At 38.8% G+C, this 15,196-nt stretch overlaps 1 protein-coding gene and 1 pseudogene across 21 annotated transcripts in view; both read left to right on the top strand.

Moving 5' to 3' along the window:
- Positions 1-15,196, top strand: part of Fkbp5 (FKBP prolyl isomerase 5) — a 107,080-nt gene that overhangs the window by 49,714 nt on the left and 42,170 nt on the right. Inside the window, exon 4 of one of the 20 annotated variants that reach the window (XM_087184429.1) lies at positions 13,939-14,035. The exons of the other annotated variants lie outside the window; for them this stretch is intronic. Within the exon in view, the coding sequence (XP_087040555.1) occupies positions 14,023-14,035 (13 nt within the window). The 5' untranslated portion in view covers positions 13,939-14,022. The remainder of the gene's footprint in view (positions 1-13,938; positions 14,036-15,196) is intronic. 20 annotated transcript variants of the gene reach the window in all.
- LOC147825512 (ataxin-3 pseudogene) lies at positions 7,880-13,925 on the top strand (annotated as a pseudogene). Its single transcript, XR_015440225.1, has one exon. The product of XR_015440225.1 is annotated as an ataxin-3 pseudogene (transcript).

Below are 15,196 nucleotides of genomic sequence, written 5' to 3'. Positions count from 1 at the left end.
TAATCATGATATTTGCATTGCCTCTCATATATGAGTGAAGGTGAAAGACTAATTTCAGTTTAAGAATGTCCTTAATAGTTAGCAGAAGTTATTTTATTAAGGCTCAGTCCTTGGGTTTCATGTGGTTTGGTTGCTGTGTGACAGACAGGCAGGCATGTGTAGAGCACTTTTGTGTGCCAATTACTGTAGTTGTCTTGAGAAAGATCACTTGCACACTTGTTTTAGTTGAGACTTGAACTAGCTGACTTGAGAAGGAAAAAATGGAAACAAAGCTTTTTACATAGGGAGGGAAGGAGGCTTGAGGGGAAAATGGGATAAAATAAAATAAAATTTATTTAAAAAACAAACTATTTTTACTTGAACAGGCAAACTATCAGGCTTAATTATTCACTAGTTAGCAAGTATTTTCCTGAAAATGAATTGAACCTGTCATTTCAAGGAAGACTACTGACAGTATTTGTTGAATTTTTAACTAAAAATTATAGTTTTGAAAAATTTATCTGCCACTGTGATCTTAACAGGCTTCTGAAACTTAAAAGGCTTTTCTAGTGATATCAGTATGTACTAATGAATGTAATTCCTAGATCACACAAGGAAATGTATCACAATTTAGAGGATCTGTGTAACTCAGTGAACCAATATTTACCCAATGACCATTGTAAGGTGTATGAGGCCATGTGCAGATAAACAATCCATTCAAAATACAAGCTAGACCAGAGGCTTTTCAGGTAACCCAAGAGGGAAGGTTCACTGGTGTGATTTTAGATTCCACACTGCAACTGGCCTTTATGAAACTTACCACGTGTCTGCTTTTGATAATTATATATTCACAAATAAAGTGCTCCTTCCAAGGACCCGAGTTCGATCCCTGGTACCAATAAAGTGCTCCTTCCTTTTCCAAATATCTCTGTGGGTTTGGATTGTTTTCTATTTACTCCCAAAAATGGAACAGATAAACTGTAGAAGTAGATTTGAGAATCCCGTTATCTTATTAAATCAGTCACAGTTTGCATTTGTGAAACTAGAAAATGATGCCATTGTTCTCACTCCTTTTGGTATGGGGTGCTGGGAATCAAACTCAGGGCCTCATGCATGGTAAGCAAGTGCTATACCACTGAGCTACACCTTCAGCTCTTAAATTTTTTTGAAGAATATAGTTTTAAGTTTTTCTAGTTGAGTGATTTAACATGGGATTTTTCTTTTTCAGTGAATTTAAAATGAATTTTAATTTTTGTATGGTAAGTTTCAATAGATGTATAAGAGCTCTTTTCTTTTTTTTGAGACAAGGTCTCGCTAAGTTGAACTCCCGGTGATCCTCCTGCCTCAGCCTCCCAGGTGCTGGGATTACAGGCATGTGTCACTACTCCTGGCCGAATGTGCCACCATGCCTGGCCCACAAGAGCTCTTTCTTTTTTTTTTGTACCAGGGATCAAACTCAGGACCTTACGCTTGCAAGGCAGGCGGCAGAATCACTGAGCTAAATCTCTGGCCCAAGAGCTCTTTTTAATTCTCAAATTTTTTTTTTATTCTGAGGACTGAACTTAAGGCCTAGTGGGTGCTAAGTGCAGGTTCTACCTCTGAGCTCTACCCCAGCCTCAGTAGCAGTCCTCAGTTTTCAAGACATAAAAGGGTCCTGTGGAGAAAAAGGTTGAGGACTGCTGTTCTCAAGAATGAAATATGATTAAAGTTCTTTTCAGATGTTTTAAAAAAGAATTCAACTAATTTGGAATTCTTACTTTCTTTAATCACATACATCAAATTGAACTTTGTGGACCATGGGTTTGTTGGAAGTTAGTGGCCGAATTGTATTCATATTTGTCGCAACAGTTCTACTTCGTTCCTAGACTAAATGTGGGAGGTAAGAAGGGGACAATCCTCGTGTCTACACCGTGGCTCAGGATTGACCACGATTCCTTTCTCTTTCTCACTCCATGTCTAGTTGAATTGCTAACTAAAGGTGGGTCTGGAAAGAAGATAGCAAATGAGAAACTCTGCCACTCTGCCTTCCCTGGTACCTGTTGTTTGTGTGTCGTGGTGACATCCACTTCCTGTCCACCTGTGCTCTTGCCAACCTTCAGTGCTGGCTGTGCCACTGCCCCTTTCACCTCAGGTCCTTAGTGAGTTAATGGCTCCTGTGATGTTAACTTGTGTTTGAATAGAGAGCAATCAAAGTCAAATGCAAAGTCTCTTTCTTGACATAGGAGACAATTATAACGTCATTTTAGAGGTTTTTTTCCTTGTAGTAATTTAGGGATGTGAACTTCTTGGGCTATTAGAATGGCAACAGCATCGTTATTTAATTTCAGTGACCTCAGAGTGACTGCCTCATCAGAACTCCATGTTCCTGCTGTCCTTTGTTCTACCTTTAGAAATTCTGTTTCAAGGAAGTTGAAACTTAAAGATAAGAAGTCACCTGTCAGCAGTTATCTTGGAAAATGGAATTAACAATTGCTAAGACTTTCTGCTCCCAGATTATCTAATAAAATACTACGTTGAATGAGTCTTTCATGTTTCCCAGAATTTTAAGCAGAGTGAAAGGATTTTCTGAGTCTTTCTTTAAAACACAGCGTGAGAGGGCCAGGGATTTAGCTCAGTGGTTCCAGCACCTGCCTCGAAAGCACGAGGTCCTGAGTTCGATCCTGGTACCAAAAAAAAAAAAAAACACAGCATGAGAGAGAAAAGAGGCAGCCTTCACTTGACGTCCTACCTGTGACACCCTATCTAGAGTCAGTGTGGGCCCGAGGGAAGAGTGTCCAGTAAGATGTTGGGAAGCCAGTGTTCCTGTCCTCACTGTCCTGTGTGGGTGTAAATAAGCCACTTGGCTTTCCCTGCTCCTCTAAGAAGGAGGAGTCTGGAGAGTGGTCAGATTAGTCCTGAGTTTGTGGCTCCATTCTTGTACCTCTATAAAGAATGCAGGCACAAATCTGGGCATGATAGCACATGCCAATAGTCCCAGCACTCTCGGAGGCTGAAGCAGGAGGATTGCAAGTTCAAGCCAAGTCTGGGCAACTTAGCAAGACCCTGTCTCAAAATTAAAAAACAGACCAAAAAACCCAGAACTGGTGATATAGCTTAGTGAGAAGGCCCTGGGTTCAATACCTAGTAACCCAGTACCACACACTCACACACACACACACACACACACACACACACACATCATAGAAGACTAATGGTAACACAGTAACAGGGACCTTCAGAGGCCTCCTCATGGTTGCCTATCTATCCTAATAAGAAATACTAGGAAAAAGCAATTTATCTCTTATAAAGTCTCTGTTCAAATTGGCTATGAAATAAGAAAGATTAGTTAGGCAGTGGATAGTTTCAGATAGTTACATAGCAGAAGCTACTTCATCAAAATGAAGAAAAATAATATAAACGGGCAACAGCATAAATGCTATATGTTGAACTTCCTTGATCCTTTATATGGTACTTCTCCCAAGGGGATACATAGAAATACTTTAAAGGAAAGTTCCATGCTAGTCTTGGGATTCTACTGTGACTTTAGTAAAATTTTAAATAGAATTAAACCTGTTTATACTGCTCACAATGAAGAAATAACATACCATAAGGTATATACACACATTTGAGCTATATTTACATGCAGTACATACTCATTGCTTCTTCTGTACTATCTTTTGAACTCTGTTTTACTTTCCTCACCTAAAGTGATGATTGTGTATGCTCTTACTGTATGTTGCTATGTAAAATATTATTTTATAGTGTTGAGATTAGGTAAGATAAGGCACACCATTGATTGTTAGGCATTGAGCCTAACACACAGTAAACACTCGGATGCTTAAAATTGATGTTACAGTATTAGGATTATTGACTGGCTTTATAGGCTTGGTAGAAATTGTTTTATAGTAGTTTAGATCCTAACTATTTACTGCATACATGCAAGTCTTTTGAAATAATGCTTTATTCCTCTTTTTTGGCCCCCGGAAGTAGAGAAAGATAAAAACTAAATTAATTTAAGAGAATTGATTATTACCACTATGGAATGTGTTAGAGAGATTAGAATAAAGAGGTGATGATTTCATCACTAGGTTTTAACCAAATACTACATGTTCTGAATTCCTAGAATTGTATCCATAACCTCTTTTTAAAAAGCTAAAATGAACATAGCTTAAGATTTTCATATATACTTCTATAAAAGGAATTCTGTTGTCTCTTCTCCCCCAAGCAAATATATTATCAGTAAAATGAAGGAGGGAGATAGATTTTGGAGATGAAAGAATTACTTCTACTCCTAAGTACTAAAGTTTCACTCCACTCACCCCTATAAAGGTCTGGTGAATATGGGTTGCATTCTGAGTGATGCCTGCTTCATTGAAGTTGTTTTTAATGCTCTTTGTAACATGGCTAGGAATTATTACAGTAAAAATTTTATCAGCCAGGGATAGTGGCACCGCCTGTAATTCCAGCTACTAGGAAGGCTGAGGTAGGAGGATCTCAAGTTTGAGACCAGTCTGAACAATTTAGTGAGATTTTGTCTCGAAAAGGGAAGAGGATATAGGTCAGCACTCGCTGAATTCAAACCCCAGTACTGCCAAAAGTGGAAAAAAACAAAATTCCTGTCTATGACATTCTACCCCTAAATTTAAGAAGAAAAGCAAACCAATAATTTTAGATTTCACCTACTTATGCTTCCCTTTTAATATTGAGATTAAGCCATGATGAAGTACTATCAGGGATCTGCCTTTAACATCAATTTGATTTTGTTGCATTATGATCAGTGGTCATTTGTAAACATACCTATTAATTTAGCGAGGCATTAGCCTGTTGGGATATATGGAAAAAAAATATAAGCCAGGCGTGGTGCCCTGCTGGTTATAAAGCAAGTATATGTTTTTACTGCCATACTGATTTTCAAAATGATAGTGCAATTTTGTACCAGGAATGGATGAGTTTTTCACATCCTTACTAACAGCATTGTCAGTCTTTTTAACTTTAGCTATTCTAAAAAGTATGAAGTGGTATTTCATTTTGGTTTCAACTCTCATTTCCTTAATTATTAGTGATATTGAGGGTATCTTTTTTTCTGCTTAGGTGATGTGTGGACATTGGTATATTTCCTTCCTTCCTCTCTTTGATTTTGTTGTTTGTGTTTTGGAGTGTGTTGCAGTCAGGGTTTTGGCAAGGGAATACATTAAATACAGGGCACATAATTTATAGGACTATTTTATGATAATTACCCAAAAAGCTCAAATGCAAAGGAGTGCAAGAGATTAACCACACACTAGGGGCCCAAAGAATCCAGCCGAGGGCCTAGATCCCAGCAGTCTCCCATACAAGTCCAGCTAAAGGCTTAGAGCCCAAGGCAGTGTCCTCCACCAGTCCAGCCAGTGCCCTAGAGCCCACAGCAATGTCTCATGCTTGTCCATATTGAGGATCTGCACCTGGAAGGCTGAAAGGCCAGTGGTAGAAGCCAGAAAATCTACTCTGGTGAAATGAAGGATTTGTGCCACCAAGCTGAGGGATCCACATTGGAGCCAGGAAGTGATCCTCACGGTGAAGATCAGAGCTCCCCTGATGAAAACAGCAGCCAGTAGCCATTCCCAGCCACAGCGAGTCCCCAAGCTCCTCCTCTGATGAGAACAGCCTAGTTTGCATCAGGAAAACCATCCGCAGCAAGTTTCTCCTAGAAAATCAACAGGCCAAGATCTTCCCCTCCGGCTCTTTTTCTGTGGCTGTGGTAACAATCCTCAGGTGGATCCTCCAGGACCAGATCACGCTGATTCAGTTCAGCTGGGCGTTACAAGTTGACCATTGGTTAGTCCACCACAGAGTTGTCTTTTTTGTTTAAACAGAGTGTTATCATCTAATCCAGGCTGGCTTCAAACTCAAAATCCTCTGGCCTCAGCCTCCCTAATACTGGGGTTATTAATGGGCTGGGGATTTAGCTCAGTGGTTCCGCCGCCTGCCTCACAAGCGCAAGGACCCGAGTTCGATCCCCGGTACCTAAAAGCAACTGCATTACTGGGGTTATTGGTGTTTGCCTCCACACCTGGCTTGTATATTTTCTTTTGTGAAATGTCTGTCCAAATCTTTTGTCCACTTCTTATTTTTTTTGTTTTTATTGTATTGTTTTTTCCCCACTTTTAAAAAATCAGTTATTTTTCCTCTCCCTGGGTTGTACTCAACAAGACAAGCATTTTGTCATTTACTTGTTTGGCAAGTATGCTCTCCACCTCTCTTGTGAGCCTTCTCATTTCTTAATCCACCTTTCAGGAACAACAGTTCTTACTTTAGATGAAATCCACTCTCTCATTTTTTTTTCTTTTATGGTTTGAGTACCTTAGTATAATTAGCCGCTCTTGTATTGGTTTCATTTGGGTCTTCTGTTACTTATGAGGAGACCGAAGTAGAGAGGTTAAGGAATTTGCCCCCAGATACACAGTGGCAGAGCCAAAATTCAAACCTAGGCAGTCTCTTTGAAATTAATACCGTACCTGAAGGTTTGAAATAGAGCCCAGATCCAGTTCAAGAACAAAGTAGGTCCTGCTCAACGTGTGCTTGAGTGTCTGCGGTGCACCAGACACCTTTTTTTTTTTTACAAGTTTTGTCAGAAGTAGAATTAGTGCTATTGTATGCTTGATATTGTGGATCTAATTCTTAAAGTTTTACTTTTAATTGAAACATTATATTTTTTCATGTGTCTTTGAGCCTTGATTAACATTTCACAGCTAATAACATACATTTACTAGAATAAATAACCCTGTGATCAACTTCACACTGGGCTGTGGTTTAGCCATGTACTCTCTTTAAGTTTCTATTGATGTTCTTATGTCCACATTCAAATATACATAGTCTTAATATGCTTGCTTTTTCTTTACATGCCATTTAGCAGTATGCAGGACAGGTAATGAAAGCTTTTAGAATATTTAAATTTTCTCACTCTCCCAAAAAACTTGAGCCACAAAGAGTAGACCGTGGGAAGCTAAGCAACTTTTTAAAAAGTGCTTTCTTTGGTTTTACCTGGTACTTTACAATCAAGGAAGAGTTCTCCCCATTTTCTTTGCTAAGTGCTTATCAGAGAGAAGCTGGTTTAGGCAGGGGAAAAGTAGACTGAGGGAAGCTAAGCAAATTTCTAACTCCATTTAAATATGACACTGCATTGTGACTGCATTCCTTTATTGAGCATAACATTATGGTGCTCTTGTTCTCTGGGAAATAGAAAGTAATCAAGACAGGACCTCTGCCTTTAAGCATATAAAGAACCTGGCAGGTTTGATGCTTAAGACTATCTCAGCACAAACAATGCAGCCTTATTGGTTTTCTTTCCCTGTTTTTAAAATTATAATTCATGAATAAGGAGACATTATCTTGTGATTGGTTCTTTAGAATGAGAGAAATGGCAAAAAAAGAGAATGTAACAAATATGAATACTTTAAAAATCTTAAAAACATAATTTGTAGAGTTTGTGATCAATACTTTGGGTAGGGAATGGAGAAGTTTATCACAGTCCTTTTATAGCCCTTTTAAAATAAAACCAAGTAAAATTTGTAAGAGAAAAATACACAAGAAAAAATAATTTGCTTTATTATGAAAAGAAAGATGAGCTCATTGTTATCTGTGATATGAGATTTTTTTTTCTTTTTGGTACTGGGGATCAAACTCGGGTCCTTGTGCCTGTGTGGCAGACGGTGGAACCACTGAGCTAAATCCTGGCCAAGACTTTAGATGTATACAATACTAACAAAATATACAAATATTTAAAATAGAGATCAGATGTTGGTGCTGAATCCTGGAAATCTATCCATAAAAGTGAAGCAGGAGGGGCTGGGGATTTAGCTCAGTGGTGCCTCGCCTGCTTTGCAAGCACAAGGTCCTGAGTTTGATCCCTGGGGGTGGAGGTGGGGGGGGGTGAAGCAGGAATTAATTATCCAAAGCTAATTAGTGATTAACCTTATATTTAAATGTTTATCAGCTTTTATACTTTGGTAAGAAAATCTTATGATTAAAATTTGTTTCCTGTCTTCCTATTCTATTCCTATATCAAATATTTTTCCTGTATAACATGATTTTCATGCTATAGAGTTTTAAATATGTTCCTATTTCAAATGCAAACATACATTTAAAGTTATATAGTCAATAGTTTTTAACAAGGTTTCCAAGATCATTCAATGAAAAAAGGACAGTCAATAAATGATGTTGGGAAAACTTGTTATTTTATTTTTCTAACCCACTTCAAAAGGTGAGCCAGGTAGTCAGCCAAGTTTAAGAAACTTATTTTCTTTGGTTATATCTGGTTATTTACACTCAAGGAAGAATACTTCCAATGAAGAAAGAATTTTGACCCCTATTTTACACCATATGCAAAAATTACTCCAAATGGACCAAAGGCCTAAAACTATGAAATTCTAGAGGAAAACAGATGAAGAGCTTTATGACATTGGATTTGGTTTAATTTGGCGGGGGCGGGGGGGGGGAGGTGACACCAAAAGCACAAGCAACAAAGGTTAAAAATAGATAAATTGGACTACAACAAAATTTAAAAATTTTGTGCATCAAATGATACTATAGGAAGATAAACATGGAATCCATCTTCACGAGAAACGAGAAGGATCACTTTGTGTCAACATTGCCTGAATAATCTATGCAAGGAGAATATTTTAGCCTTGTGGAATTATCCTCATTTGCACATCAGCTAGATGAAGAAGAAAGATTGAGAATGACAGAAGGAGGAATTACTAGTGAAGACTAGTGCACATTTTTACAGGGTGATCTGCCATGAAGTGACTGATTCATTCTGCAGATGATCAGGGTTCAGCAGATGAATTGACCAAAACTTAATGGAGAAGAATCAGCACAATGAAAAGAGCAGAGAGTCCTTTAATCAAACCTGGAACAAGTCTTTGAAGAAAATGATGAGTTGGGAATGTTAGATGAGGAGGAGGAGCAGGATTTGCAGAGGGCTCTGGCACCAAGTTGTCAAATTGATGTGGAAGATGAAGAAGCAATCTCTGCAGGGCTTTTCAGCTCAGTATGCAAGGTAGTTCCAGAAATATAACTCAAGATATTCCGACATTAGGTACAAGTCTTACATTTGAAGAGCTACAGGAGAGCAGGCTACTTTGAAAAGCGGCAGCAGCAGGCAGATCCACCAGGACAGGTTTCATGGCCACGTGAAAGGCCGACCACAAGTTCAGGAGCACTTGGGGATGATCTGAACGTTGCTGTGAGTGAAGAAGACATGCTTCAGGCAGCTGTGACCATGTTTTTAGAAACTGTTACAAATAATTTGAAAACATGCTGCCTTTTTTTTTTTTTTTGATACTGGGAATCGAACTTGGGCCGGCAGCGGAACCACTGAGCTAAATCCCCGGCCCAAATGCTACCTTTTAAAATCTTCTACATATTTATACTTTCCAACATTGTCCTTTGTGATTTCAGCATAGGGTCCATTTTTGTAATGTATGAAAGAGAACATTGTTCATCAGAATCAATGTTTAGGTGGCTTGCAAACAAAATGAGAAAATAGAAAATGTGTTAGTTGTAGGACTAAATAATGATCCTCCAAAAACTAGCCAAAGAGGGATTTAGCAATTAAAGAAATTTAAAATAGTTTTTTTAAAGGATAGTATGGAATGGGAGAGAAATATTTACAAGTCATATATTTGATAAACCATGAACATCCAGAATACAACTCATTATTTTAAATTAAAAATGGTGGGGCAAAGACTAGCAGCAAAATACAACCTCTCTGGAATCGAATCACATGGCAAACAACAACTTGGTGAAGAAAAAAGTAGATCTCTGGGAACCAGGGTTGGGAGTGGGACTGACAAAACTAGAAACTACAGAGAATCTGGAGAAATAGAGCACAGTGCAGAGAGAAAGAGAGAGAAAGCAGTCTGGAAAGCTAACCCCAGCTTCTGGGGAGGGGACCTGTCTCCAATAACCAGGGTAAGCCTGGAGAAGATTGGGAGCTCCAAGGAGAAACAACAGACAGGGGTCCACAGTGATAGTAAACTGCACATACAGCATGAGGTTTTACTCTCACAGTGACTCCTTCCACAGGGCCTGCTAGAGTTGGAGAAGAAATCCAGTGCAGCACCCAACATATTTGAGAATGTTTCATCAGGAGCCATTTGGGGATGGATTAATTGTTTAAGACTGAGCTACAGAACAACTACACTTCAGGATTTCTGGGGTAACCCTACCGCAGTGACTGGGTCAGTGACAGCCACCACAGATAGTTGTGGAAAGGGCACAGGCTAGACACAGACCCCATGAGAAGCTTAAGCTCAGGCCAGGAAGGACACTGGGATCCCACGCTCCAAGTTGAGAAGTCAAGTTGGTCACATTTGGTTTTTAGAGGGGGTTGGTTCTGAAATTGCTGGCATTAAGTCCAGTAGACTGCTTGACACTCCCCTCACTGCCCTACTGCCTATATCCAGCACAGAATTCTGTGGTCTTTTTGCGTTCATCATCTGCAAAGTGAAAAGGAAAGAAAGAAAGAGAAAAAGAAAGAATGAACAAGGAAGGAAAGAAGGAAAGAGAAAACAAGACAACAAAGTACCTCTAAAAACTCCCACCTCTATCCATAGGACATTGATGGGAGGGGAAAAAAGAAAACACCAAACAGCTGAATTATACACAATGATAAAAGGAGACATACAGCCAAAAAGTGATTAATTAGCTGCTCAGCAAACTCTATGATATAACTACACAGATAATGGATTGAGTAAACAAAATGATTAATGAGCTTACAGAAGACACTAATAAAAAGCTAGCTGAGCTAAACTAAATAATATAAAACATGAATGACCTGTTTAGCAAAGAATTAGAGTCCATGAAAAGATATCAAATAGAAATCCAGGGAATAAAAAATTCTTTTGAAAGTATGGGCAGCAGAAGTGACCTGTGTGAGAACAGAATGTCAGAACTATCAGGGCTGATGCAAGTGACCCTATACTCTTGAGATATTTTAAAAACAAGAGAATATGGAAAATGGACCCAACAGCTGCTGAGTGATTCAGAGAAAACTAAGATTAATTGGAATTAGTTAAAAATCAGAAGATAGCACAAATGGGAGTTTAAAAAATTGTTTACAGAAATAATAGAAAACTTTCCAAATATAGGGAAAGAATTTAACATACAGATAAGTGAGGCATATAGAATCCCAGATAGCCATGATCTGAAAAGAACTTCTCCGTGAAACATCATAGTCAAAATCCCAGAAGTCCAACACAAGGACAGAATCTTAAAAGCTGTTAGAGAAAAGCAACAAATCACTTATAAAAATAAACACATTAGAATTACAGCAGATTTCTCACCACAAACCTTAAAAGGCCAGAAGAGCTTGAAATAAGGTATTTCAAGCCCCAAAAGAAAATAACTTTCAACCCAGACTAATACATCCTGTAAAACTAGCTTTCAAAATCAGTGGAGGGCCAGGGATTTAGCTCAGTGGTGCTGCCCCCTGCCTTGCAAGTGCAAGGTCCTGAGTTCGATCCCCAGTACCAAAACAACAACAACAAAAGCAAAATCAGTGGAGAAATAACATTTTTCCATGACAATGAGAACCTTAAGAAATTAATGACCATCAACCCAGTACTACAAAAAATTCTCAAGCATATCCTTCAAAGAGACAATGAAGATAATAGTGCCAAAAAGACTAACAGAATGAATACTTTAGGTAGGTGAGCAATTAAGCAGAAGGGAGAAAAAGGAACCAGCAACAAGAAAAGAATGCAATGAGAGGAACAAGTCAGTACCTTTTGGTAATAACTGTCACTGTGAATGGTGCCAATGCCCTAATTAAAAGACACAGATTGGTAGATTGGATCAAACAAGCAAAACCCAGTAATATGTTGTATACAGGAAACACATTTAATCCAAAAAGAAATTCATAAACTAAAAATCAAAGGGTAGGAAACAATATTCCACCTCACAAGTGCAAGGTCCCGAGTTCGATCCCCCGTACCAAAAAAAGAAAACAATATTCCATGCAGTGGGAGCCCCAAAACAAGCAGGAAAAGCTATCCTATCTTCAGACAAAGTGGATTTCAAGACAAAACTGATCAGAAGAGGCAAAGGTCGCTACATATTGGTTAAAGGAACAATTCAACAGAAAGAGACAACAATTGTAAGTATATGCAGCGAACATTGGCATACCCAACTTCATAAAACACTATTGGAGGGCTGGGGATTTAGCTCAGTGGTTCCACCACCTGCCTCGAAAATGCAAGGTGTCCCAAGTTCAATCCCCGGTACCAAGAAGAAAAAAAAAAACCACTATTGGACATGAAAGAACAGACAACCACACAATTAGAATGGAGGATCTCAATACCCCAATATCACACATGGATAGATCAACTAGACAAAATATCAATGAAGAAATACCAGAGTTGAACCACACCTTTGAACAAATGAACTTAATAGATATCTATAGTGTCCCACCCACAACATAATATTCTCAGCAACACATGGAACTTTCTCCGAAGTAAACCGCATACTAGCTAAGTAAATGCAAATGAATTTAATATAATATAAATAATAGCTCAAGTAATGCTTAAGTAAATGCAAATGAATTTAAATTATTCCATATTATCAGATCATAGTGCAGTGAAACTAGACATCAATGGCAAAAGAACACATTTTCCAGGGATATGGAGATTAAACAGTACACTCTTGAATAATCAGTGGATCACAGAAGAAGTCAAGGAAACAGTTAGTTCCTAGAATCAAATGGTAATGCCAGTGTAACATACCAGAACCTGTGGGACACAATGAAAGGAGTCCTAAGAGGCATATCTATACTTGTGAATGCCCACATCAGAAAAACAGCAGCCAGATGTGGTGGCACACACCTGTAAACCCAGCACTCAGGCTGAGGCAATAGGATTGCTGAGAATTCGAGGCCAGCATGGGCTACATAGTGAGTTCAAGGCCAGTCTTAACTACATAGCGAGACCTTGTCTTAGAAAAAAACAAAACAATCTCCCCAGAACAAAACCTAGTGAGCTAGTTACAAGGAAAGAAATTATAAAGATGGGAGCAGAACTTAATGAAATTGAGACCAAAACATACAATCATTGAGTCAAATAGCTGGTTCTTTAAAAGAATAAAGAAAACAGACAAACCCTCACCCAGTCTTACCCGAAAAAGAAAAGGCCCATATCATTGCAATTAGAAATGAAAAAGGGGGCCAGGGATTTAGCTCAGTGGTTCCGCCACCTGTTTCACAAGCGCAAGGACCCAAGTTCGATCCTCAGTACCAAAAAAAAAGAAATGAGAAAGGGGAAATCACCACCAAATTCCAGATTATTAGTAACTACTTTGAAAATCTATACTCTAATAAATTGGAGAACCCAAAAGAAATGGATAGATTCCTAGATACATACAATTTACCAAAACTGAACCAAGAAGATATAAACATGGGCAAAAAGGGTCGAGGATTTAGCTCAGTGGCACCATGCCTGCCTCGCAAGCTCAAGTTCTTGTGTTTGATCCCCAGTACGTGGGGGGGGGGGGAGAATATATATATAGGCAAAGTATTTGAATAATGTCTCCAAAGAAGATAGACAAATTTGCCAGGCATGGTGATAAACCTCTATAATACTAGCTAGCACTCAGGAGGCTGAGACAGGAGGATCACTCTGAGTTCAAGGCTAGTTTGGGCTACACAGTGAATTCAAAGCCAGCCTGAACTACATAGTGAGACCTTGTCTCAAAAAACAAGAAACAAAGATATACAAATGGCCAACAAGTACAGGAAAAGATGCTTTTATTTTTCAGCATTATTAATCATTAGGGAATAAAGAAGTAAGGAATAAATTGCTCTTCCTACAGCTAAGATCTTAAAGATCAAGAATCTTTAAAATGATTCTGCTTCTGGCCTGGTAATACTATGTGCAACAATTTAACCTAAGGAGGTGTGGCAGGAGCTGCCTAACCATCTGCAGACTGATGTGCTTGTTCCGTTTACAGATATCCTGAGTTCTGTGGTGTGGTCCTCACTCTGCTGCCATCAGCTGCATAGGCCGTGTCCCTCCCTCCCCAGGGAACAGTGGCATGTCTAAGCATGGTAAAAGTTCTGCTTTATAGCACTGGAGCTTGTGTTAAGTTATCTGGGAGAATTTAAGGAAGTGGGTCTTTGCCATGGTTTGGACACTGTTAGGATTATGACGATGCTGTTCAGTCTTACAGGAGGTTCGATTAGAAGAGCATGAGCTAAAGCCAAGACTGGTAGAAAAGCAGCAATCTCTTGCGTTAGCCAGGAGGGGGATGTTTGGTATTTTGTAGGGTGCACAGTGACCTTACCTTTTGTCCAGGTTAGACAGAATTTTGAAGTGTTTTGTCTGTTGTGGTCTCAGAGTGACCTTGTCTGATGTTGATGTGTGAGGAGAAGAATAACATGGCCTCATTTGAGCGCCGGGCAGCTCAGACAGCACTGAGGCCTCACTGTGTGTGTCCAAGCAGTTTCCAGATGCCGGGGGGCTGCTTTTCCTCTCCAACTCTGAGCCTCATTTGAAATTATTTATATCCATTGTACTTTTCATAATTATATAATTTCATTAGACATTATATAAAACACTTAAATTAGTGTAAAAAGAATGAATTATCAATGAAAACCAGGTTGGGTGTTTTAGAAAGATTTATTAAGATAAAATGCTAAGTGTTTTTAAGTGGCTGTTGAATTAGGGATAGGTAGGACATAGGCAAAATAAGCCAGCCTTTCAGAATATATTTGTACCAAAAGATTCTGAATGGTGATTGCTTTATTTGTGTCTTCTGGATCTTGCTCTGCTTTAAAGAAACTGATGTTGTACTTTAAATTGCAAATGATGCATCACGAGTGTGGTTTATGTAGTAAAGATGACATGGAACTCATGCCAGTGGGGCCACACTCACAGACAAAGCCTTGGCATCTCCAACATACTGTGTTTTAAGTTTAAAAATACAGTATATGATGTGTGTGTATGCAGTTTTTATGATTCCTGTCTTATAGCCTATTTTAAATTAACCTACCAACCAGCCCTGATTGTGTCATGTTAGACTTTTTTTTTTTGGTACTGGGGATCGAACTTGAGTCCTTGTGCTTGCGCGGCAGGTGGCGAAACCACTGAGCTAAATCCCCGACCCTAGACTTTTACTGTACAAAGAAACTCACACAGAAATTTAGATGCACAGTTGTTCTCTGGAGTTTGGTAATAGTAAAAGTAGAAGTAACATAAATGTTTATTAA

Source organism: Heterocephalus glaber, unplaced genomic scaffold, assembly GCF_053883595.1.
Source record: "Heterocephalus glaber isolate CG9 unplaced genomic scaffold, H.glaber_assembly_v1.0 deba00001497, whole genome shotgun sequence".
NCBI lineage: Eukaryota > Metazoa > Chordata > Mammalia > Rodentia > Bathyergidae > Heterocephalus > Heterocephalus glaber.
Note: the sequence above shows the minus strand (reverse complement) of the source record. Positions and strands in the feature narration are given on the sequence as shown.